The sequence below is a fragment of the Crotalus tigris genome, unplaced genomic scaffold, assembly GCF_016545835.1.
Source record: "Crotalus tigris isolate CLP2741 ecotype Arizona unplaced genomic scaffold, ASM1654583v1 scf7180000019116.999743, whole genome shotgun sequence".
In the NCBI taxonomy this organism is placed as follows: Eukaryota; Metazoa; Chordata; class Lepidosauria; order Squamata; family Viperidae; genus Crotalus; species Crotalus tigris.
In genome coordinates, this window is record NW_024097382.1 from 176,899 (window position 1) to 198,595 (window position 21,697).

Below are 21,697 nucleotides of genomic sequence, written 5' to 3' on the forward strand. Positions count from 1 at the left end.
CAACTATGGTTGCTGTATTGATTCCTTCTATTCTTGAACTGTCTAAACTTTGTCAACTTTCTTGTACTAAAGATTAGTTGATGTGTGTTTCACATTTAAGTCTTTCATCTCTGTTTCAACTGGGACATTGTTGTTGGAATAAAAATATTACTGTACTCAAAATTAAGAATTTGAGATGCACATTAAGCATCTCTTAAGAAAACCCTCCACTTTATATTTATGAACAATGGGCACATTTAGACACTTTATGATAAAATATCTTAATTATGTACCAGAAGTATGTGATAGAGGAGAGTTGATATAGGCCCTGATTCTTTTTAGTTTTGCTTAGATTTGAGTTCATGATGTATTTAGTAAGAATGGTCTTCCATATTTTTTAATACAGTTGGATCTTTTGGAAATATTTGTAATAAATATGAGAGTGGTTCCAAAGCTGAACATTTTATTTTATTACTGCATATGGGAATATAAATAAAAGAATCATTCTTCCGGTTCTTTTAAACTGAGCCCCATATTTCATTTATCTGTACATGCTATTTTAGCATTCGATTCTCATTCCCATTGGTTTGTCTCTATTGGTTTGCCTCTTTTGAAATAATAGACAATATAAGAGTTGTCTAATATTGTCTTCCTCTAACAGGGCTCTCCCAATAAATATTTTGGTTTAATTATTAGATATTTGAGAACTCTGTGTTCATTCCTCTATCAGCTGATATGTTTCTATGATTTCAAATTTAACACTTTTATGCTTACTGAGCTTTTAAATATTCTTCCTCTCTTGCCTTACAATTTAGGAGCGTTAATTTTTGTAGCTGCCAGTCATTGACAAGGGATTTCATTTTAAACCTTTACTAGGCCTATTGTTGTGCTGTTCCCTTTGCTGCTGAACACAAATATAAAAATGATTAGTTATGTTGGAAGCACATAATTGGATTCAATGTACATTATTTTTCTTTGCTGATGTGTCAAAATATTAAGTTAATTGCATTAAACTAAGATTCATGGTATAAAACCAGAAGATAATGCACTGAGGTTTTCACCAAGAGAAAGATAATTTGTAAATGTGAAGTTTACACTCTATTTTAATTAATCTCCCAAAATCTTCTGATGTCTAGAAAATATACCAGTTCACTTCACAGGCAGATAAAACTTTCAAATAGCTTTAATTTTATATATATCACAAATGTGAAAAGTCTTTTAACTTTTCAATTAAACATATTTTCACAATCCCCCCCACAATGCTTGTGATACAATAAATAAAACTTTCAAATAGCTTTAATTTTATATATATCACAAATCTGAAAAGCCTTTTAACTTTTCAATCAAACATATTTTCATAAAGCACCCCCACAATGCATGTTATACAATAAAAAAATTAAAAAGCATATCAAATATATCACTTTTATCCTGTTCCTATGACAGACTTAACCCAGTTAGTAATCAATTCAGTCAGACCCTGTCACTGGAAATTCTGATTACACAAAATAACACAAAATGTGAGTGTGTGAGTGGAATTACCATTTGGGAAATACAGATTCTCTGTTCACTTTCTTCAAGAAATTTCTGATATCCCATGAAGTGTTGGATTAGGAAAGCAAGATTTTATGATATCCCTAAAGCAGATGTCAAACTCACGATGTCACGCAACGTCGCGCAATGTATCGGGACGGTTTTGCCATTGCCAGCAATGGGGTGGGCGCGGCTTCTGGATGACGCGTCCGGCCTGTGGGCTGGTAGTTTGACACCCCTGCCCTAAACTCTCCTCCATTGAACTGGCAGGCAATAGTACTGAAGGCTTGGCTTGGCCTCTGCTTCTGTTTGGGGTAAATTAAATTGGAAAACAATTCAGCTGATTACCCAGATGGACACTACTCAGATTAACTCAACTGATGGTCTCAAGGGAACTGATGGTTGTATTACAAAGGGACCAAATATTGCTGCTGAGCTTCTACTTGAAGGATTATTGTTACCTCTAAAAATCTTTTTTTTAAAAGATTGTAATAGACATACAAGAGATGAGAGCTAAAATGACATAGTCTACTCATTCTGGCACTCTATGTGCCAAAAGAGGATTGACACCAGAGAAAAAAGACCTCCATAAATTAGAAAGCTACATGACTTTAATGTTATATTTAAAAATAGAAACACATCTGAAAAGAAGAGTTCCAAACCAAATGTATATACTGAATGTTCTAACCCAATGCATTATCTCTGCATGAAATAAGCGATTGAATGAATTTTAGGGCTGAGCAGTGCTTGATTCTGTTCTTGGTAGCTTTTGACGCATTATTCTTTTTATCCAAGGGATGAATTTGGACACTTTTGTGTAAACACCATATTTGCCTTTCTGTGCACATCCTTCCCCCCAGCTGATAATCCCAGTAATAAAGTGGGTATCTCTGTATGCAGTGATGTGGGGGCCCCCACTGTCTCCCTGGCATGCATCTTGAGGCAGAGTATGATAGCCAGCACAGAACATATTTTCAGTAATTGGGAAATTGCTGGAAAGCTTGCAGACGTGCCTATCCACATAAGGAAGATTAACAACTTTAAGTGTGTTGGAGGTTCGTCCTTTTTCTTGAATACGCCCAAATCCACTAACAGTGCCTAAATCTTGTTTCATTAGGACTTGGTTGGCAAAATCAGCAGTGGGAAGGCAGGCAGGAATCACATTTTCAGAGAACCGGATAGGAGTCTTCAACTGGATGAGGGCTATATCATAGTCATAGGTGGCCAGAACGAATTTTTGATGCACATATATTTTATTCACAGCAAGAAGACGTCCAGTTTTTTTTCTTGATATGTCCACTTCCCCTGTGGAAGACAAACTTAGTAAAATTATGGTGTGATACCACATAGCTATCCAGCTTTCTGATTATCAGAGAAATATTTTTAGATTGAAAAATAAGTTATAAAATATATCTATCCAAGAAACATATCTAATCAGAATTATATACCATTGTTATAACTATAAGGCTACTTTTGTCTTATTTTGTCCCTGTGCAATTAATTTATGCCAAAGCAATGCTTGAATGTATTTCTTAGATAGGAAAAGCAATACCAGACCATAGGACAAAAATATAAGTAGGCATGGTAAACCTCCATATTTTATTAAAAAAAAATACTATGGAAAAAAAAACAGAAGGGGAGAGTTGTGTAGAGCATTTCCATTTTTGTTGAGCAAAATACTGAGCCAAAATACATGATTTACAAAGCACAGTTGGCGGCATCTGTAACAGATGGTGGCAATGCCAAAATGCAAAGCACGTGACATCAAAGCATCACACCACTGCCATGATAACATAATTATATTGGGACATGTGATGCAAGTATATAAGCTGAAGTATTTCATCATCTATACTGCTTGTCCATTACCCATCTTCATTTCTCCCTTTTTCCTCTTCCTTAGTGAATGCTTGTGACCCAAATATTTGGGTTACACAACATTCTCAGCCAAAACCAAACAAATGGTATTACAGCTTAGTCCAGTATTTTTCAACCTTGGCAGCTTTAAGATGGGTGGAGCATGCTGGCTGGACAATTCTGGGAGTTGAAGTCCACCCATCTTAAGGCCACCAAGGTTGAGGAACATTGGCTTAGAATGTGTAAGAATCCAGTGTTGTGTGACATGAATAGAGTTATCACTGTGAAAACAGCATACAGGCTACACCTCCTGCATCCTTAAACATAAAATGTCAAACATATGGCCATAGTAGAGAGTGAAGAATGTCATTAAATGCCACTGCCATTAATGTTAGTATAGCAAAGAGATTGTACTCTGATTCTGTCTGACTTGAGACATATTAGTAACCAAAATTATGTAGGCAATTAAAGCTGCAATTTTAGGCATGCTAATTTGGAATTACATCAGAAAACACAAATGCTGTTGGCTTGCACTATAGATATTTTTAAAGATAAAATACCCACCTACAATAACTTTAATGTGCTTGGTTTGGTTAATACAGTGGGCTGCAGTAAGCACATACATGGGACTCAAAATTGTTCCTCCACAAAACCCATCTCCAAGATCATTTATCAGAAGTGCCTAAAAATAGAAGTCATAAAAGTATACGAATAAAGCTGTCAAGAATCACTTTATAGGGGAGATAGTTGGCATAAACATTTAATAAATAAAATAAATAAATTAAATAGTCATTATTCTTGGAATATTGATTTCATAACAGATGGCCAGGAACATCTTCAAGGAGATTCAAAAAAGGCAGCGGAGACTATAGAATTTAAAAAAATCATGCCTTTTTATCTAATGTAAAAAATATTTTAAAAATAGGTGGAAATTTCATTGTGCAGTCACAGCCACACACACACACACACACACACACACACAGAGTCACTCTCATTAACTTCTCATGAAGAGAATGGTTCTGGCCATGCTAAAAAATTCACTTGGCCTTCAGAACAAAGGGCTTGCACATGTACAGTAAAAGGACATTTATTCCTGGAACTAAATCATATATATATATTATACTTTTATATTATACTTGTGTGTATAATTTGAAAAGTTTATTTTTTGAAAACTTTATTTTAAAAAAGTGAAATTAATTATGGTACCAAGTTATAGGATCATAGCCTCATTTGATTACTAAATTTCATGGCTGCTGTATTGCTAATAAATGGTTGATTGAGCATCAAATACAAATCCTAAATATTAACAGAAATGTATTTGAGCAAAATTAAGATATTTTGGATAAATGAACATATATAAACTGGGAAAATAATTGGCAAATCTTCCTTTCATTTTCTTTTTCTTCTTTATTTCTTGTCCTTTCTTGTATCTCTTTTACCAGCTCCTTCTCAAATTATCTCCATACTTTTATGGCCACATCTGCAGCCATAATTCTTGAGAAAAAAAAAATCTCCCCTTAACTGATGAAACATCCCCATCAAGTATTTATTACTGTGCAGGTAGGAGAGAGGAAGGACACAACCAACAAGAGAGGTTTAATCCCTCTCCAATAGCGATCCCATTAGGCTTTATTTTTTTAAAAAGTCCATCATTTTAAAACTAAATTGCCATATTGGAGGAGAAAAAGGAACTCTGGGATCAGATGGAAAAGAACCATTGACTTTCAGTTTCGTCTCCACTTTCTGATTTATAAGATAAACTATAGTGATCTGCAGATCATGCAAGTCCTTAAGTCAGTGGTCACCAATCTTGTTAAAAAGATTGGTGACCAGGGACCAGTTTTATGGAAGAGAGTTTTTCCAGGGTGAGGTATTGGTGGATGCTTTCATATGCAACCTAGATCCCGCGCATGTGTTGATGAAGTTTTGCTTGCTCACCTCCAGCTGTGCAGCCCGGTTCCTAACAGGCTGGGGTTGGGGACCGCTGCCTTAAGAGTTAAATTTTTTTACTCTACTTGAAGCAGGGTGAGGTATTTACATTACAGATAGTCCTCAACTTACAACATTTCATTTAGTGACCATTCAAAGTTACAACGGCACTGAAAAAAGTAACTTATGACCATTTTTCACATGACCATTGAAGCATCCCCAGATCACGTGATCAAAATTCAGATGCTTGGCAACTAGTTCATATTCATGACGGTTGCAGTGTCCCGGAACCATGCAATCATCTTTTGCAACGTTCTGATCAGCAAAGTCAATGGGGAAGCCAGATTCACTTAACAACAGTTTGACTGATTTAACAACTACAGTGATTCACTTAACAACTGTGGCAAGGAAAGTCGTAAAAAGGGACAAACTCACTTAACAAATGTTTCACTTAACAACAGAAATGGGCTCAATTGTGCTCATAAGTCGAGGACTATCTCTATATCACAACATTGATTCTTAAATATATGTAGGCCTGTATACTTAAATGCACACACAACTATGACTTTTTCCATATGAAAATGAAGGGTCCTGTAACTGGAACAAAATAGTTTAGCCTAACTATTCCTATCTCGTTTCTGTAATCAGCGTTTGCAGTCAGGGAAAAATTTCATGCAAGCATGGGAAACATGTACGTGGATGGGATGTACTGAAGGAGGGAATAAGGGAGTGTACAGCAATGATTGTTGTCTTCCTTATAATGTAATGACTCTGTTGTCTGATTTTCATTGGCTAATAAAGTTTATAAAGCAATGCTACTAACTTTCTAAGATATGGCACTTCTGAACGCAACATTAACACTGGTTCAGATTGTGTTCCCACCCAGAACTTATTTTGATCGAAAATAAAGTGCTGTATCTTTAAGAAGCTTCTGCTTGAGTTTTCATGATTGGATTTTTTTATGATTTCTCAAGTTTTGCCAAGGGCCAGTGACCTTACAAAAGAATTGGAAATTAAAAGTAATGTATGTTTCATTGTTTCAACAAATTTGGGATGTAAATCAGTCAGTATTCTGACATACACATTCTGAACTCATTTACCTGCCATGGACATTCACCCAGTTTGCAGTCAGTTCCGTTAACGACTCTCACTCCACGGTCCGAATCATCAGCCTTATCGAGCCAGGTTTCATTCTTGGATTGCACAGTAGGAACCATGCTAGAGAAGTTTGTAGGAGATTCAACATAATTATCTTCGTCAATCAAATCGTAGGCCTCAGAGAAATCTGTTTGATCAGGCAGACTTGCTTCCCTCTTGTCCCTGGCTTTTTTAATTCTACCACATGAAAAGTCACCTGAAAAATCATAATGAGAATTTCAAATTAAATGATGTCGCTGCAATAGAACGTGAGGTCAAGAAACAAGAATACAAAAAAGGACACCTTTACATTTAAATAATCTCATTCTGAGTGAGAAAACTATTAACAAATTAGATAACTGCCATCTCTATTCTTTTAATAAAGGATAATTGTTGCTGAAAACTACATTTTGGAATGCTGATTAATTAATAATAATAGAGTAATAATAATTCCTATTAAAGTAATATTTATATAGCCTTAGCTGTCAATGGACAGAGATAAATTGTGTCAGTAAAATTACACTGGAGCCAGATTTGAAAGTCTATCAGGATGCAGAAAAAAGAGGTAGATAGAGCTCTGTTACTTTCTTGCTATATAAAATACTGTCTTTCCCTTTATAATAAAATAATATATTATATAATACAACCAAAGTCAAACTAAGTTTTTTTTTTAATGTTCTGACTTTTAAATTACAACAGCCCAATAGGAATAACACATCAGTCTTTTGGCTAACCCTGATATGAAAAAAACAAAATACAATGTTATAATTTTTCAGCTGAACAAACACAGTCATACCTCCAGCAACACAAGATTGCCCATCATCTCCCAAAATGTAACCTTCAGCACATGAACATTGAATATCATTCTGATCAAGTTTGCAGTAGTGCCAACAGTCACCATTGTCCAATCTGCAGGACTTATGTATAACTATGTAAAAAAATAAACAGATAAAACATTAGTAGATAAAAAACATATTCTTTGTGCAGAGATGGACAGATTAACTATGAGGTTGAAAGACAAAGAAGATAGAGACTACTATCAAATTTGGACTTTATTTTATTCTTGGTTAGAGAAAAGAGTGAAGGATTAGGAATTGAACATGTATTAGCTTAACAAACTCCAGACAACTTTGTTGATTGGAAAAATGAACATATGTTGATGGGAAAAATTAATAAAAAAATAAATTAAAAAAAACATATTCTTTGTATAAAGATAACATTTTGACAGTCATAGCCAATTTTCTTGGCACAGCAGTCCTATGTTGCTTGCTTATAAAATTGGTTGCAGAAGTAGAAGTGATGCTGGTAGGAACCTGACCTCATCTCTCTTCTCTGGAGATGGACCATTATTGATGGGACAAACTGAAGCAAACTATAAGCCTCATTTATTTGTCCACAAAATAAAGGAAATCTATCAGTTAAACCTGGGGTTCTATTTGGGGGGAAGGGGGAGTTAGTTGTACATGGCTCCATCTTCATATTGGGACGCGAGTGCTCTCTTCCAGCCTGAGTAAGGTTCAGCCCATTTTGGTAAATGTCCTTTAAACTAGAAAATGTGAGTTAGGGTAACAAAGTACCAAATTTTAGGTATTAATGCAAAAAAACCCCCACCTATTTCAGATACATATTAATTAAATATGAACTAACAATGGCTGATCAGAAAAGGAATCTTGAAATACTATGACCAGTTTTAAAAGAGAAGTAGACAAATTAAAGCTACTGCTTTTTTTCACAGTATACCAGCTGTACATCAATAAGAGAAGAGGATGCTAGCTACAAGACATAGTTGTCTTTGACCTGATTCACCCAGGTGCTTTTTATATTCCAATATCTCTGAACTAATCGTCCATATACTTAGGAACATCCTTTTCCATTACTTCTACCAAGAATATTGTTAAGGAGCTACTACTGTATATATTCAAGACACCAGTTCACCTACAAAAGCCATTAACTTCCCATAAACTAAGTCTGGGTCACATATGTTTTTCTTGGATAGCAGTTAAACCCTTGGAAAATTGTGTTAATTTTATTTCATTTTATTGCTATGACCTCTATGATGCTTCGGTCTAAGTCACTATCAGTTCTCATAAGATTTCACTGAAGTCTCTGAAGACTTAGGGGGGAAAAAATCTCACACATTTTCAAATCTTGGCAAGGAGAGGGGGAGGGAGAGGAGGAAGAAGTGTGGCCACATGACTCTGATAAAAGATAATATTTGTAGCACAGGATTGAAATGAGGGGTTCTTGGAGCTCTCTGAGCTTGGCTGTTTTGATGTTTCATTACACAGTGAAACTGATGATGTTACTTAGTGTGAGTGATGAAATGTCAAAACAAGCAAGCCAGAGAGCACCAAGGACCCCACATGACTCTGTTCTTGCCCTTAGGTCTTTTGACTAGCTCCAGCTCAACTTACGATATTCACAGTTTTTTCCTTGATAGCCAGCCAAGCATGTACAGGTATAGCTACCAATGCCGTCTTTGCATGTCCCACCATAATGACAGGGGTTTGATAAACACTGATCCCCATCTAGCATGAAAAAAAGAAGTTAAGATCCAAAATATAGAAATACTGTATTTATATGTTCAGAACAAAAATCCAAATTACTGTTACGTTGTTTCCTACAAAAGAAGTTCAAATGCAGTACCAAGAATGGAATTTTTAAGATGGCTATAATGAATAATACTTATACTGAGCATCGGATCAATCAACTTTACCAAATGAACACACTGCACAGAGGAAAAGTTTACCTGCAAATTACCAGGAAAGCTTTCTCACAAGGTATATAGCAAATCTAAGCCAGTTTAACATATGGAATTATATTACTTCAGTCCTCTGTAGAAAAAGAAAACCTGGTTCTGTGGACAGATGAATGCAGTTTGACCAAATCATATAGTTTACTTTATCAGAATACATAAACTAGCCTTAGAATATAATAGAACATATTCCCCCAAAATAATTATTGATCATTGAAATTATTAGAAGTTCTCCCCAGATGACTTGATTTGAATACGATATTAATAACCACATATATTATGGATATGTATCGTCTTTGAAATGCCCAGTATATGGATAGTAATAAATACCTAATAACCTTAGAATAACTATAACTGGCCTTTTTCTAAGCTTTGAAGGGCTTAAGAATCTGAATTATTGAAAAATGGGGATCAACCAGTCAGTTTTAATCTATCCTAGATATACAGTACAATACTCTTAATTTTAATCAAAAGTAATATATTTATTTCATCAAATACACTGAACATATTTAACCATTATTTAGGAAAAATGCTTGGAGCAAAAGCAGATGATCTCCTACCTACATAAATATTCCAGAAGTTCTCCTGATTAGAAAAAAAAAATACATATATATGCACATTAGAATTTAGCAGTGTTAAATAAAATTTACAAAGCTAGGGAATGAAACAAAAATAATTTAAGAAGAATCTCATGTAACATTTCAGTGAGCAGCAATTAAGTACTAATGCTAATATATTACAATATATTATTTCTATACTATATTTTAAAAACTCTGTTATCTTTTTCTATTCTGTTGGTGCAAATATGAACAGTCCTTTAATGAAAAGAATGATCAAAAATTTACACATCTTGATCTATTTATGAGCTTGTTGCCTTTTAAGTAATGGGTTAAACTGTGGTTGTTTAAACAAACATTCCAATATTTTGAGGAGTTGGATTATTAGTGAATTTTATTTTTATTTTATTTTTTGCAGGATTTTAAGCATGGTTAATCACCTGATTAATATAAAATATAAGAAGTGGATGAGAAATGTAACAGGATAATAAATTAATACAAATCTAGCAAAAGCAAGTATGGGAAAAAGCCTACAACATTCTGATATTAAGTGGTGGCAATATGGAATAGCTTATATAACACCACTACCACTGTAGTATGAAGGCAATTCGGAAATAAACCTCGGTTTGAGCATGTGCAAGAAATAGGTGGGGATAGCGATGCCCATCCTATGGCACCGTGCACAGTAGTTCAGTAGGTAATGAGGAGTGGAAGGAGAAGATTGTGTTGCAGTTGACTCATCTATTAGATCAATTGGCAATGAAACCTGCCATAGAAAATCCTGCCAAATGTGAAGTGCGTGCAGTAATATGATTCCTGTGTGCGAAAAAACTTTCAGCAGCTGCAATTCATCACAAACTGTATAATGTTTATAGTATCGTACATCAGTGGTGTCACATGTTTAATGACGGATGAACTGATGTGCACGATGAGGCAAGATGTGGCCATCCATAACAAGCGTCGGGACATATGGACCTTCAGTGTGATGTTGGTTCACAATAATGCTTGCCCGCTTATCGCTAGATGCACCCAAGAACTTTTTAAGCAGTTCCATTGGGATGCTTTTGATCACACCCCCTATAGCCCAGATTTGGTGCCGAGCAACTACCACCTCTTCAGGAACATGAAACAGTGGCTTGCGTTGCACTGCTTCGATGATGACAATGTGCTTCACAATGTTGTTAAAGGGTGGCTTCATTCCCAGATGGGAGATTTTTTTTTGCAGAAGGAATTTCAAACCTTGTAACATATTATGATAAGTGCCTCAATTTGAATGGCGATTATGTCAAAAAGTAATGTAATGTTGTATTTTCTAATGTGCATAAAAAAAGTTCTGTATCTGTGCATGTCTGTCATCGATAATGAAATGGAGGTTTATTTCCGAATTGCCCTCATACAAACATATACATTCTTACAAAAATAGGAATATCTGTTGATTTGGTTTCTCTGAGTTTTTCATTTCTGCAAATTTGTCAAGTCTGGTTTCTCAAGAATTGATCCAATATTTCCCCCCCCCCAAAATTATAAAATTATAGTGTCAACTCTTCATCAATTCTCTTTTTCCACTTTTTACAACTGATCTTACCAAATGTAGCACAGAACTCCTTTCAAAAGTTCAGCTTATCAAGATAATTTTTTAAAATGTCTGAAATAAAACATGAATGCATTTTGGTGCACAACCTTTTAAATATATGCAGTGCTTTTTTGTCATAGAATGCACTGGAACGAAGTTCTGGCACCTTTTTTTGACGGATTTTCCAAGTTTTCCCAATAACTTGAAAATTTGATGTTTGGTCCACGTGGATTTGAATTGCCCTGTCGAGCTTGGCAGGTCGGCGGCAAAATCATTAAAATGGTGTATGCGGGCTGCTTGTGTGTTGAGTCCGATTCATGCGTACTTCATCCGCACTGGTTGTGATGGTGCTGCTCAGCTTGTGGTACTGCTCGGCTTGTGATTGGTCATGTGGTCGCGCTCTGAGTGCTTACTGCGGGCAGCGACCATTATGTTTCATTACACAACTGACATGTGTGGGTGTGTGTACAGTGATTGACTGTGTGAAAGGTAAATAATTTCTTATTTTAAAAAATCGTTGGTGAATTGAAAATCTTTTTTTAATTTTTAGTGTAAAATTTACGATGAACGTTTGCCTTAAATACAATAATTAAATTTATGTTAAGAACTGAATATATAATTTTTTAAATGCAAGATTAACAAGATGTGAGATCCGGCACCTTTTTTCTTACAAAAAAAGCACTGAATATATGTATTTGTAGCTCAGATCAATATTCTACTGTCTGAAAATCCTCTAGTAAATATCCTAAGGGTGCTACCATACATTTACAAAATGTATTATAAAAGCTTTATATTTCCCTGCCTTCCCATAATAACCTTCCCCAAACAGATGCCGATAACTGGCACTGATAACAATGCTGGCGATGAAATGAACTGTAGTCCAGTGCATTGGAAAAATTACTTCACAATATGCCTCTTGGTTATATCATAGCTGCTTGAAAATTTAAAACTATTTAAAACCTAAAGCCTGCTGTATAAAAGGGGAAAATGCTGCAAAGATGAGTAAAGCACATGACAGGATTTTGCTTCACATTCTTCCCTTTACAATCTCTAGTGCAGTGCTTCTCAACCCTAACAACTTTAAGATGAGTGGACTTCAACTCCAGAATTCCTTAGCCAATAGAAGCACTGCACTAGAGCAGAGGTGGGGGAACTATGGCCCCTTTATGTCTTGTGGACTTCAACTCCCAGAATCAACTTCAACTCCCAGCATGGCTGGCTCAGGAATTCTGGGAGTTGAAGTCCACGTCATAAAAGGGCTATAGTTCCCCACCTCTGCTCTAAAGATTCCTTCCACTGCTCCTGATCTCTGCATCATCTGTAGTTTTATTTTTGTCACCTTGTAGCTTGCAGATCAGATGATAAAGACTGGTAAGAACAGAAAAATGAAGAAAGAACCAGTTGTTTCTATTACTTAAGTGCTAGACCAGTGGTTCTCAACCTTTTTAATGCTGCAACCCCCAACCGGTCGTAAGTCAAGGACTACTCAACCGGTCGTAAGTCGAGGACTACTCAACTGGTGCAGCACCGTTTGCAGAATGGGACTTTTGGCAGGCTCAGCAGGGCAGAGACAGCCTGGAAAATTCCTATTGGCTTTTGAAAGCCAATAGAATTAGACTCTATTCAAGAGAGTCTATTCTATTGGCTTTCAAAAGCCAATAGAATAAAAGGGAGTAGCACAGCTAAGGAAAAGGGGAAAAAAATGGCGGACTGCATTGTTTGGCGAACACCGTGAAATGGTCGTTTGATGCCAAATGGGGTCTCGACCCACAGGTTGAGAACCACTGTGCTAGACAAATGCAAGATAAAAACAGGTCATACTATTGCCACCACAGAGCCTGACAAGCATCAACAATTATTGTTCCTCCCCACTCAGTTTTGAATACCTCCTTTCCTATCTTCTGATACTCCATCCTATGTTCTGCCTGTGTTTGGCCATTGAATAAGGTGTTGCAAGGAGGAGCAACATCCCTCCCCCAAGTTACACCCAGGGATAAAATTGATTGGGATTTAATTTTAATTTCTTAATATGCTCCATGGGGTGACTTCCTCTGTTTCTTTGGCAATGTGAAGGTTCTCTTGTGCTGTTCTCTTTAGTGTAAGAATGATCTGGGTCAGAGGTCCCCAACCTTTTGGGCACCAGGGACCAGTTCTGTGGAGAAAGGTTTTTCCACAGACTGGAGAATACATTGTTTTGTGTGCTGCCTGCATCACATGTATGGGGCTTTGCTTGTTTATGTGGCCCGGTTTCTGGTATGCTGCGGCCCGGCACTGGTCCACGGACCGGAGGTTGGGGACCTCTGATCTGGATGACACACAGTTTTATTGGATGCTCAGAGTGTGGGATGAGATATATATGGGTAGAGATATACAGTCAAGAGCATGGAGCAGCCAAAAGCAACAGAAAGAACCACAGAAAAAATGATCTGGTAAAATACTCCATGATGAAGACATACTTCAAACCCATTTCATGCCATCTGATTTTGATTCTGAAGGCCTCACAGAAATAAGAGGCATAGAAACACACATGCACCAAAAGAGCACATAGAGACAGCAGTCAAAGATACACACTTACAGTTTTCTCTTGATCTTCAAATGCCTCCCTGGCTTCTTCTTTTGAGCATCTCTCCTCAATGCACTCCCTTTCAATGTTTCCAGATTTAAATTCCTCAAACAGTGAATTAGCTCGTTTTGTTCTTTGCAAAAATCTATTTGCCACTTTGCTTTGTAAGAATACTAAAGAAGAGCAAAACAAAGATACAGATATGAACTGTCTATTTCTCCTGCCCCCCCAAGCCAAGAAATAATATTCTGTATAATTATATTTAGGGATAATGCTATGAGAAATTATGGTCCTGAGTTTTAAAAATCATTATTTCTGACACAGGAAGATTCCACAAGTTTTTTATGTGAGTAAGTGTGAATATGTGAAATGTGCAAGAGAGGAATAATGAGTTATTAGAGTGGCAACTATGGGGAACCTTACATGATCACAAACAGTTTTTTCAGACACGACAACAGGTAAGCTGAATAGAAATAGCCTCCTATGGACATACAGAGCAACACACACCATACTTATTTTACTATAATGAGATTGATAAGTTTTCCCATAAACCTTTTCAACCACTGAATTCCACCATATGGGATTAGAAGAGGCCCCAAAGTATATTTGGAGAACTTGTAGATGTCAGAGAGCTGAGCTTTATAGCCAAAATGCTCCGTTCTGACTGCAGTATATATTCTATATAATGGCTCATTCAGAAGTAAACTTGCAACCTGGGTCTACAGTATTCCCTACTTTCCCTTCCATCTTAGAAATCTATTCTTTCTCTCCAAAAGCAATCTGCCACCATCCATGGTTGTTTCACAGCAGAATTCAGTATTTTCTTTATTAGAGACTCTTTATTTTGACTTCTTTTACAACCTATGGCATTTAATTTTTAAAAAAAAACCTATAGCTCCTTATTTATATATATTTTTTTACTTGTTCCTGTTCTGTTTTGAGAATGAATTGTCAACTCTTGATTGTTCCTTCTGTTACTTACATTTGTACAACATAATCTATAACCATTCAGTTAATCTTCATAGTCTCTTTTTTTAATGCCGATATTCTGCAACTTTCCATCTGTCACTGCCTCCCTTTCTCCTTTTTATCTTGATTTGTTTCTCAGTGATATGGAAACTTCACAACAATCCTTTTCTCAGTTTCCCATTCTTCTTGTTAATATTTAATATATAGAGATGGGCTTGGACTCTATGGCTACTAGACCTTGGTACAATCACTTTAACCTGTGACTAAAGTTAATTTTCTTCCCAGTGAAGTTGACCTCATTGGTTCTTAGAGGCTACTTTAAGTCATTTTGGATATTTAAAAAGTTATTGGCAATCTATGACTCTTTAGAAAGTTTTGACCCATCATCCATCATCCACATTACTTATTCAGTTCTGGTGTCTCTTGGTTCTTCATTTAATTCTTACATGAATCTTTGTTCTTATGCTTTTCTGGATCCTAAATTTCATGTCTCAAACAATGAGCCAATCTTGTACCACACCAACCATTCCTTTAATTTCCTATAGAAAGTAAATAATTTCAAGCAGACTTTTTATTTCTGCAGTTCTAAAACAGTTAGAAAATCAAGGAGTATATGAAATCCCATGCACCGCCTGTCCCAACACATACATCGGACAAACCAACAGAAGAATAAGTGCACGCATTGAAGAACATAAGAACTCAGTCAAAAAAGAGGAACCAACATCTTCCCTGGTCCAACACCTTAAAGCCACAGGACAGGAAATTGACTTTAAAAATACCAGAACTATAGCCCAAACTGAACATTTTAATAACAGAATAATCAGAGAAGCCATCGAGATAGAAAAACGGCCACACAGCATGAACAAACGAGATGATACGTCCCACCTACCAGCCATTTGGAAACCTGCCCGTATTGGCAAATGATTTCCTAACACAAAGAATGACACCAGACCCACACTCACTAAAACCACACAGGATGTCACCACCACACATCCACACAAAAAGCAAACCCAAAGCCACACTGATGATGAGGCACGACTACAAACCAGAAGCCAGACCACAGATGCATCATTAGCCACTTTAAACCCCTCCAATCCATACATGAAGCAAACTGACACCCACCATGAAGATGAGGCACGACCACGAACGCGAAGCGAAAAATAGCAAGGCAGCCCACCATCTTAACCCCCCCCTGCAACTCAGACTAACCTGAGCACAACAAAGCCCCCACCCAAACAGAACACTCCCCCAGCCAATCATAGCACAGCCAACCCCCCATCCAATCATAGCACAGCCAACTCCCCATCCAGTCAGAGCACAGCCAAACCACTAACCAATCAGAACACACCTCCACCCAATCAGAACACAGCCAAGCTCCCACCCAATCAGTTCATACCTCCACTGGCAGTTAAAAGGAAGAAACAGCTAAGACCACACATTGCTCCTCGAAGCACAAAGCTGAAAACACCAGCCTGAAGATGATGATTGGGACTTTGTCGAAACGTCGCCAAGACACTTCCAATTTTACGCGGGAGAAAACCCGAATAACCAAAGACCTACATATATATATATGTATATGAAAAAAAAACACTAAAAAAACAACTCTCCAGATAAAAACAACATTACTCAACATGCAGGAAAGATTCAACAATGGCTGCACAGACACCCCAAACTGAGGTCTAGGAAGAGACGCAAGTCTTAAGAACCTTCCAGAACTCTAGGAGAGTGAGTGCTATGTCTCTGGGGAGATGCAGTTTTGGAGGGCAGGGGGCTGTGAAGAGAAAGCATGCTTCTTCAGTTCCACAAAATGGCATTTAATTAAAGGGCACAGCTATTTGGTTTATTTTAAACATTCACTAAGCACCTTTCACAAAGAATTCCAAGGCAGGTATGCAATGCATAGAGTAAAACAGTTACAGATAGTCCTCAAATTATGACCACAATTGGGACTGGATTGTCTGTTACTCAGCGATGATATGGTCGTTAAATGAATCAGCATGTGACCACACTAGATTTTACTACCTTTTAGCCATGGTTTTTCATTTAATCATGTAGACATTCAAAGAATCACATAGTGATTAAGCAAATCCAGGATCCCCTGACTGCAGGGATGCTTCAATAGTGGTAAGGGTGAGAAGTGGTCATAAATCAGTTTTTTCAGCGCTGTTGTGTTTTTGAACAGTTTCTAAACAGATGGTCATAAGATGAAATGTTATATATTATAACTATATAATAAATAAAATAAGAGAGATATAAAACCTGTTCAAATAGGAATTAAACAAAACCCAAAGCAATTAAAGTGCCTCAGAAAATGTAAAGATTTGGTTTTGTAAGAAAAAGAGAGAATAGTACCAATGTATATATATGCGACATTGAGGAATACATCTGCATTCCAAAAAACGGGAACAGAAGATTTGCCACTCTCAATCCTGATCTCTCACAAGCAGCAGCTCTATCTTATTTGGATTCAATTACAACACATTATCCGTCATCTAGCCAATCATTGGTGCAAGCGTGGGAGCCATAGTATTTCTTGGAGAGGTCATAGAGAAATAGATCTGCACATTGAAGATACCTTGCTCTAAATTTCCTGGTGAATTTCTTCAGTGTTTTGATGTAGGACAGGAGATAGAATACAGCCCTGAGGGATACCACAATATAGCTGCACTTGAATAACTGCAAGAGACACAGACTAAACATAACCAGACAGTCAGGAATGGAGCCACTGAAACTGTTATCAAAACAGGCAATACAAAAAGACATTATGCTTGACTCAATAATAAAATACTGGAAGTTCAAGAAGAACCAACAACCATACTCCCTTTATCCATGCTAAAAGAATATCCATCAGGCTAATCAAGACAGCCTCAACCCCAGTAATCTGTACTAAAGCCAATTTGAAATGGGTTGAGATAATCTACTTCTGTCAGCCCTTTGAGGTAACCCAGACAAGAAGTACTAACTCTGAGTACCAATATTACTTTAATTGTAAGATTACAGTAACGAATCATGGAAATCTGAAAGTAACTCTCCCCTTCCTTTTACTTTCCTGAAAATGAGGAGGTTCAATAATTGTCTACCTCTGGTGGATAATTGCCTTATTTAAATGGGGTGGAATACTTCTATCCTCAAAGAGGCATTTATGAAAGCATCTCTAATTACATCCTGGACAGATGTTACAAGCCAAATATTTAAAGGACAGTACTGGAACTTTCCATAGAAGACACATGCCCCTCTCCACCTGTTGTCATCACAGGGAAGGCTGGGCATATCACTTTGAGCTTCTAAAGGAAGCCATGATATAAATCTAAGAAATATTTAAATACAACAAATAAGTTGCTATTTGAATAAAATTCTTCATTAGAAAATTTGGAGGGAGGGACCAGGACTGCTACAAGGCTGAAAAAAATAATAATTTCCCCACACCAACCCCAGTGAGGTTCTGTTACATTCAATGTATTGAATGATCAACCTTCATTGTTCACAAAAATATTTGGAAAATGTCTAGAAGTATATTACAAATAGGTCAAAAGTTTTCCATGTCAAGTTTTCCTCTTTCCTCCTAACTTGTGAAATTTAAGGAAATCTTTTTCTCTCCAGGCACTTGGGATACTTTTCTTCTTTCATATTTCACATTCTTGCATTTTTGACCTTTCAAAGGTTATCTTCATTTGTCATTGTGCACTTTTTAATTCTAATTTTTTTAACTTAGTTACTTGCTGATGGTGGGAACCATTACATACAATGATTGTGGGTATATGTAATTTCCTAACTCTTCTGAGTGGACATAATTGCAATACAAAGGTACTTAAACTCAGCCTTCTCTATTCATCTCCTACCTCCCACGCCTGAAACAGGAGATATTTCTGCAGTCTCAGAAATAGAATAGATTGCACTGTTTTCTGTTTTCATCTTTAATAGGAAATGAAATTACACAACTCGTGCACATAAGACAGCAGATATATGAGTATTTCAGCATGAAGACTTCCTCTAATCCAATCCTTATTTGTGGCTGCACAAAAAATAATTAGTATTTCTTCAAATTATATTAAACCAATTACAGAGAGAAAAAAGTTGTAGGGCGAGAGCCGTATGTATGACTGCACTAACTCAAATGTCTGGTAGCACCTTTTCAGACTAACACATATTAAAAAGCATTAGCTTTCAAGAGGTTCATCAGGTTCATGGAGAAGCTTAACTGATGTGGGTTTAAACTGAGATAGAAGAAAGGGAGAGAAAGACTGTATGACCTTGCAAACGTGAGACAAATTATAAGAAGGAGAGAAAGAAACCCAACAAAGAGCTTCTTACCATTACTTTCAGTCTTTGGGAGACTCCACAGAAAAGTGAGGATCAGACAGAGGAGCAGCTGAGGAGCCATGGTGCCTATCGGTGGAAAAGAGCACTTTGTTCTCTTTCAGGGCTGGCTATGAACAAGGTTCAAGCAAACAGGCTTCCTGTTGTTCTGCTCCAGCCCTTATCATGTCCTCCAAAGCCTGTTGTGTTTAGATATGGATTCTTCAGATCATTGTGCTGACTAACTCAAAATTCGGGTCTTTGCCAAATAAGGTCATTTGAGTCAGTACAAGATTAATAGTATGGAGTAGGATGGATACCTCAAAAGAGAGCTGCCCCTCACTGTTAAGCACAGATATTTGACATTTAAAGGAAGTTCACCCAGAAGTTGAAAGCAGATTATAGGGGAAGAGCTTCACTGCTCTTTGAGTTCTTCATAAAGAAATCTTAACACACTATACATCCAGAGCAACTTGTTCCAAAGAAGTCCTAGCAAATGCTAATGCTACCTATAATAAGTATACTTCTGCAATATTTGAACATAAGAGGAAATTGCATTTTGCCCCTCTTTCTTTCTCTCACACACATCCCCAAAAGCAGCAGAAAGTAGAGCACAGTAAGACATGTTTTTTCAAATCAAATCTTTATAACAATATTTGATTAGACTTCACAATAAAAGTACAGTACAGTAATTTTACAGTACAGTAAAAAAGAGAAATACTTTAACACATTTATTATTAAGATGACCAACCGTCCTCCTTTAGGGAGGACAGACCTCCTTTTTAAAGTTCTGTCCTCCCTCGAAAAATGTTCTCCTACATGTCTTCCTTTTTTATATTTGAAGATTAATCTGCACAGCTTTTTTTTCTCATAGAACGCTCAGAACGGCGTTCCAGCACCTTTTTTTGATGGTTTTTTTTTCAACTTTTGCATGAGCTGTGCTACTCCCCCTATTGGCTTTCAAAAGCCAATAGGAATTGTTGCTGAGCGCGCCAAAACACCCGGCCAGCAAACTTTGCACATGTAAGTTGTCTGCAGCAAAGGCGAATTGGCAGGAACTTGCACCCCTCCCTGCTTTCCAACTACACCATCTCCTAGTTAGTCCCAAAAATACCTGGAGGAGACTGGAGCGGCGATGCCACAGTAACTTTCTCTTGATCTTCGGCCCTGCTAAGGCAATAATGGCTGCGGGTGCAAGAGGCAGAGGCAGCGGGGCTGCTGCGGGCAGGGGTGTGAGGAGCGACTGTGGCCGGCTGCCCCCTGTACTGTGGGAGCCGTGGGGCCTGCTCTACACAGGGCTGTGCAGGGTGGGGGGGGTGACTGCAGGCAGGGTGTGTTGATGGCAGGCTGCCCCCGGGGCTGGAGCTGGCACAGCTGGTGCTCTGGGAGCCATGGGGCCTGCTCTACATGGCAAGGCTGTAGTGCTGGTGGGGCAGCTGCGGGCGGGGGCACGGCATGTAAGCATAATTAAAATATAAAATGTTATTGTTACAAATGGTTTTTATTATGCATTTATCATAGTGTATTCTGTATTATTGTTGCAATGAATAAAATGTTTTTTTTATTTATGATATTTTTTTCTTCAATTTATTTGTGTCCTCCTTTTTATTGTAAAAAAGTTGGTCACCTTATTATTATTGAGAATAAGAAAAAATAGGGCAATAAAACCATATATTTAATTAAAGTTTTGGGCAGTTGTAGAACTTGGTAAAGATATTTGGCCACCTGATATGTGATGTGAGGTTACCATTAAAAATAATAAAAGTAATGTTTATCTGTGTGGCCTTCTTATTTGGAAATGATTGGAGTGATTAGAACATGTCTTGGGGCATCATAGAAAGGACACCATATGAGGACATGAGTGAGAGTTTCTATTCTGCGGGTCTACAAGGGCAAAGTCTCTGCAAATAAAAAGTCCCATGAATCCTGACAGCTGAGCTAAGAGAAGGACATCAAAGCAGGCTGTGGAAAAGGCCCATCTATATTTGCTTAGGATTAGATCCTACAGCTCAGACCTGAGCATTTTATGGCCCCGTGCCCTTTGGCTGTTCCTGTTCAGCCCACAAAAGATCAATTTAAAATTTAAAATCCAATGTAAATAAGTGTGTCACAGGGGGCAGGAGAAGAAGCCAAGTCGGCTCCCTCAGTCGGCTGCTGGCCACAGGAAGGCAAGGAGAGAAAGCCCTTTTCTGAGCCTGTTCAGTGCTCAGCCTTATCTGGAGCAGCCTGAGGAGTTGAGGTGATGGAGTTTGAACACATTGGTTTGGCCCTCCACAACAGTTCCAGTTTCTCGTGTGGCCTTTTGGGAAAATTAATTACCCACCCCAGGATAGATACTCTGTAATAAAGGGCTTATGACTGTCTAACACAGGGGTAGTCAACCTTGGCTCTTTTATGACTTGTGGACTTCAACTCCCAGAATTCCTGAGCCAGCTGTGCTGGCTCAGGAATTCTGGGAGTTGAAGTCCATGATTCATAAAAGAGCCAAGGTTGACTACCCCTGGTCTAACATTTAGCAATGTCATCCATAGGCACTAGTGATAACATTTTGATGA

General features: G+C 37.4%; 1 protein-coding gene across 1 annotated transcript; it reads right to left on the reverse strand.

Moving 5' to 3' along the window:
• Positions 1–1,144: 1,144 nt before the first annotated feature.
• Positions 1,145–19,324, reverse strand: LOC120315425 (coagulation factor X-like). The gene is made up of 8 exons (XM_039359741.1): positions 19,158–19,324; positions 13,890–14,050; positions 9,745–9,769; positions 8,844–8,957; positions 7,226–7,357; positions 6,393–6,646; positions 3,928–4,045; positions 1,145–2,814 (listed from the first exon to the last, which is right to left on the reverse strand). Exons 1-8 carry the CDS (start codon positions 19,225–19,227, stop codon positions 2,240–2,242), a joined length of 1,449 nt encoding a protein of 482 aa, XP_039215675.1. The 5' UTR covers positions 19,228–19,324; the 3' UTR covers positions 1,145–2,239.
• Positions 19,325–21,697: the final 2,373 nt, after the last annotated feature.

Excerpts from the sequence above, each read along its gene's own strand:
- LOC120315425 (XM_039359741.1), bottom strand. The coding sequence starts at position 19,227 with ATGGCTCCTCAGCTGCTCCTCTGTCTGATCCTCACTTTTCTGTGGAGT. Across the intron at positions 6,647-7,225 it reads GCAATCTTGTGTTGCTGGAG|GTGACTTTTCATGTGGTAGA; the intron begins GTATGACTGTGT and ends ATGATTTTTCAG. Across the intron at positions 2,815-3,927 it reads GCACATTAAAGTTATTGTAG|GGGAAGTGGACATATCAAGA; the intron begins GTGGGTATTTTA and ends TGTCTTCCACAG.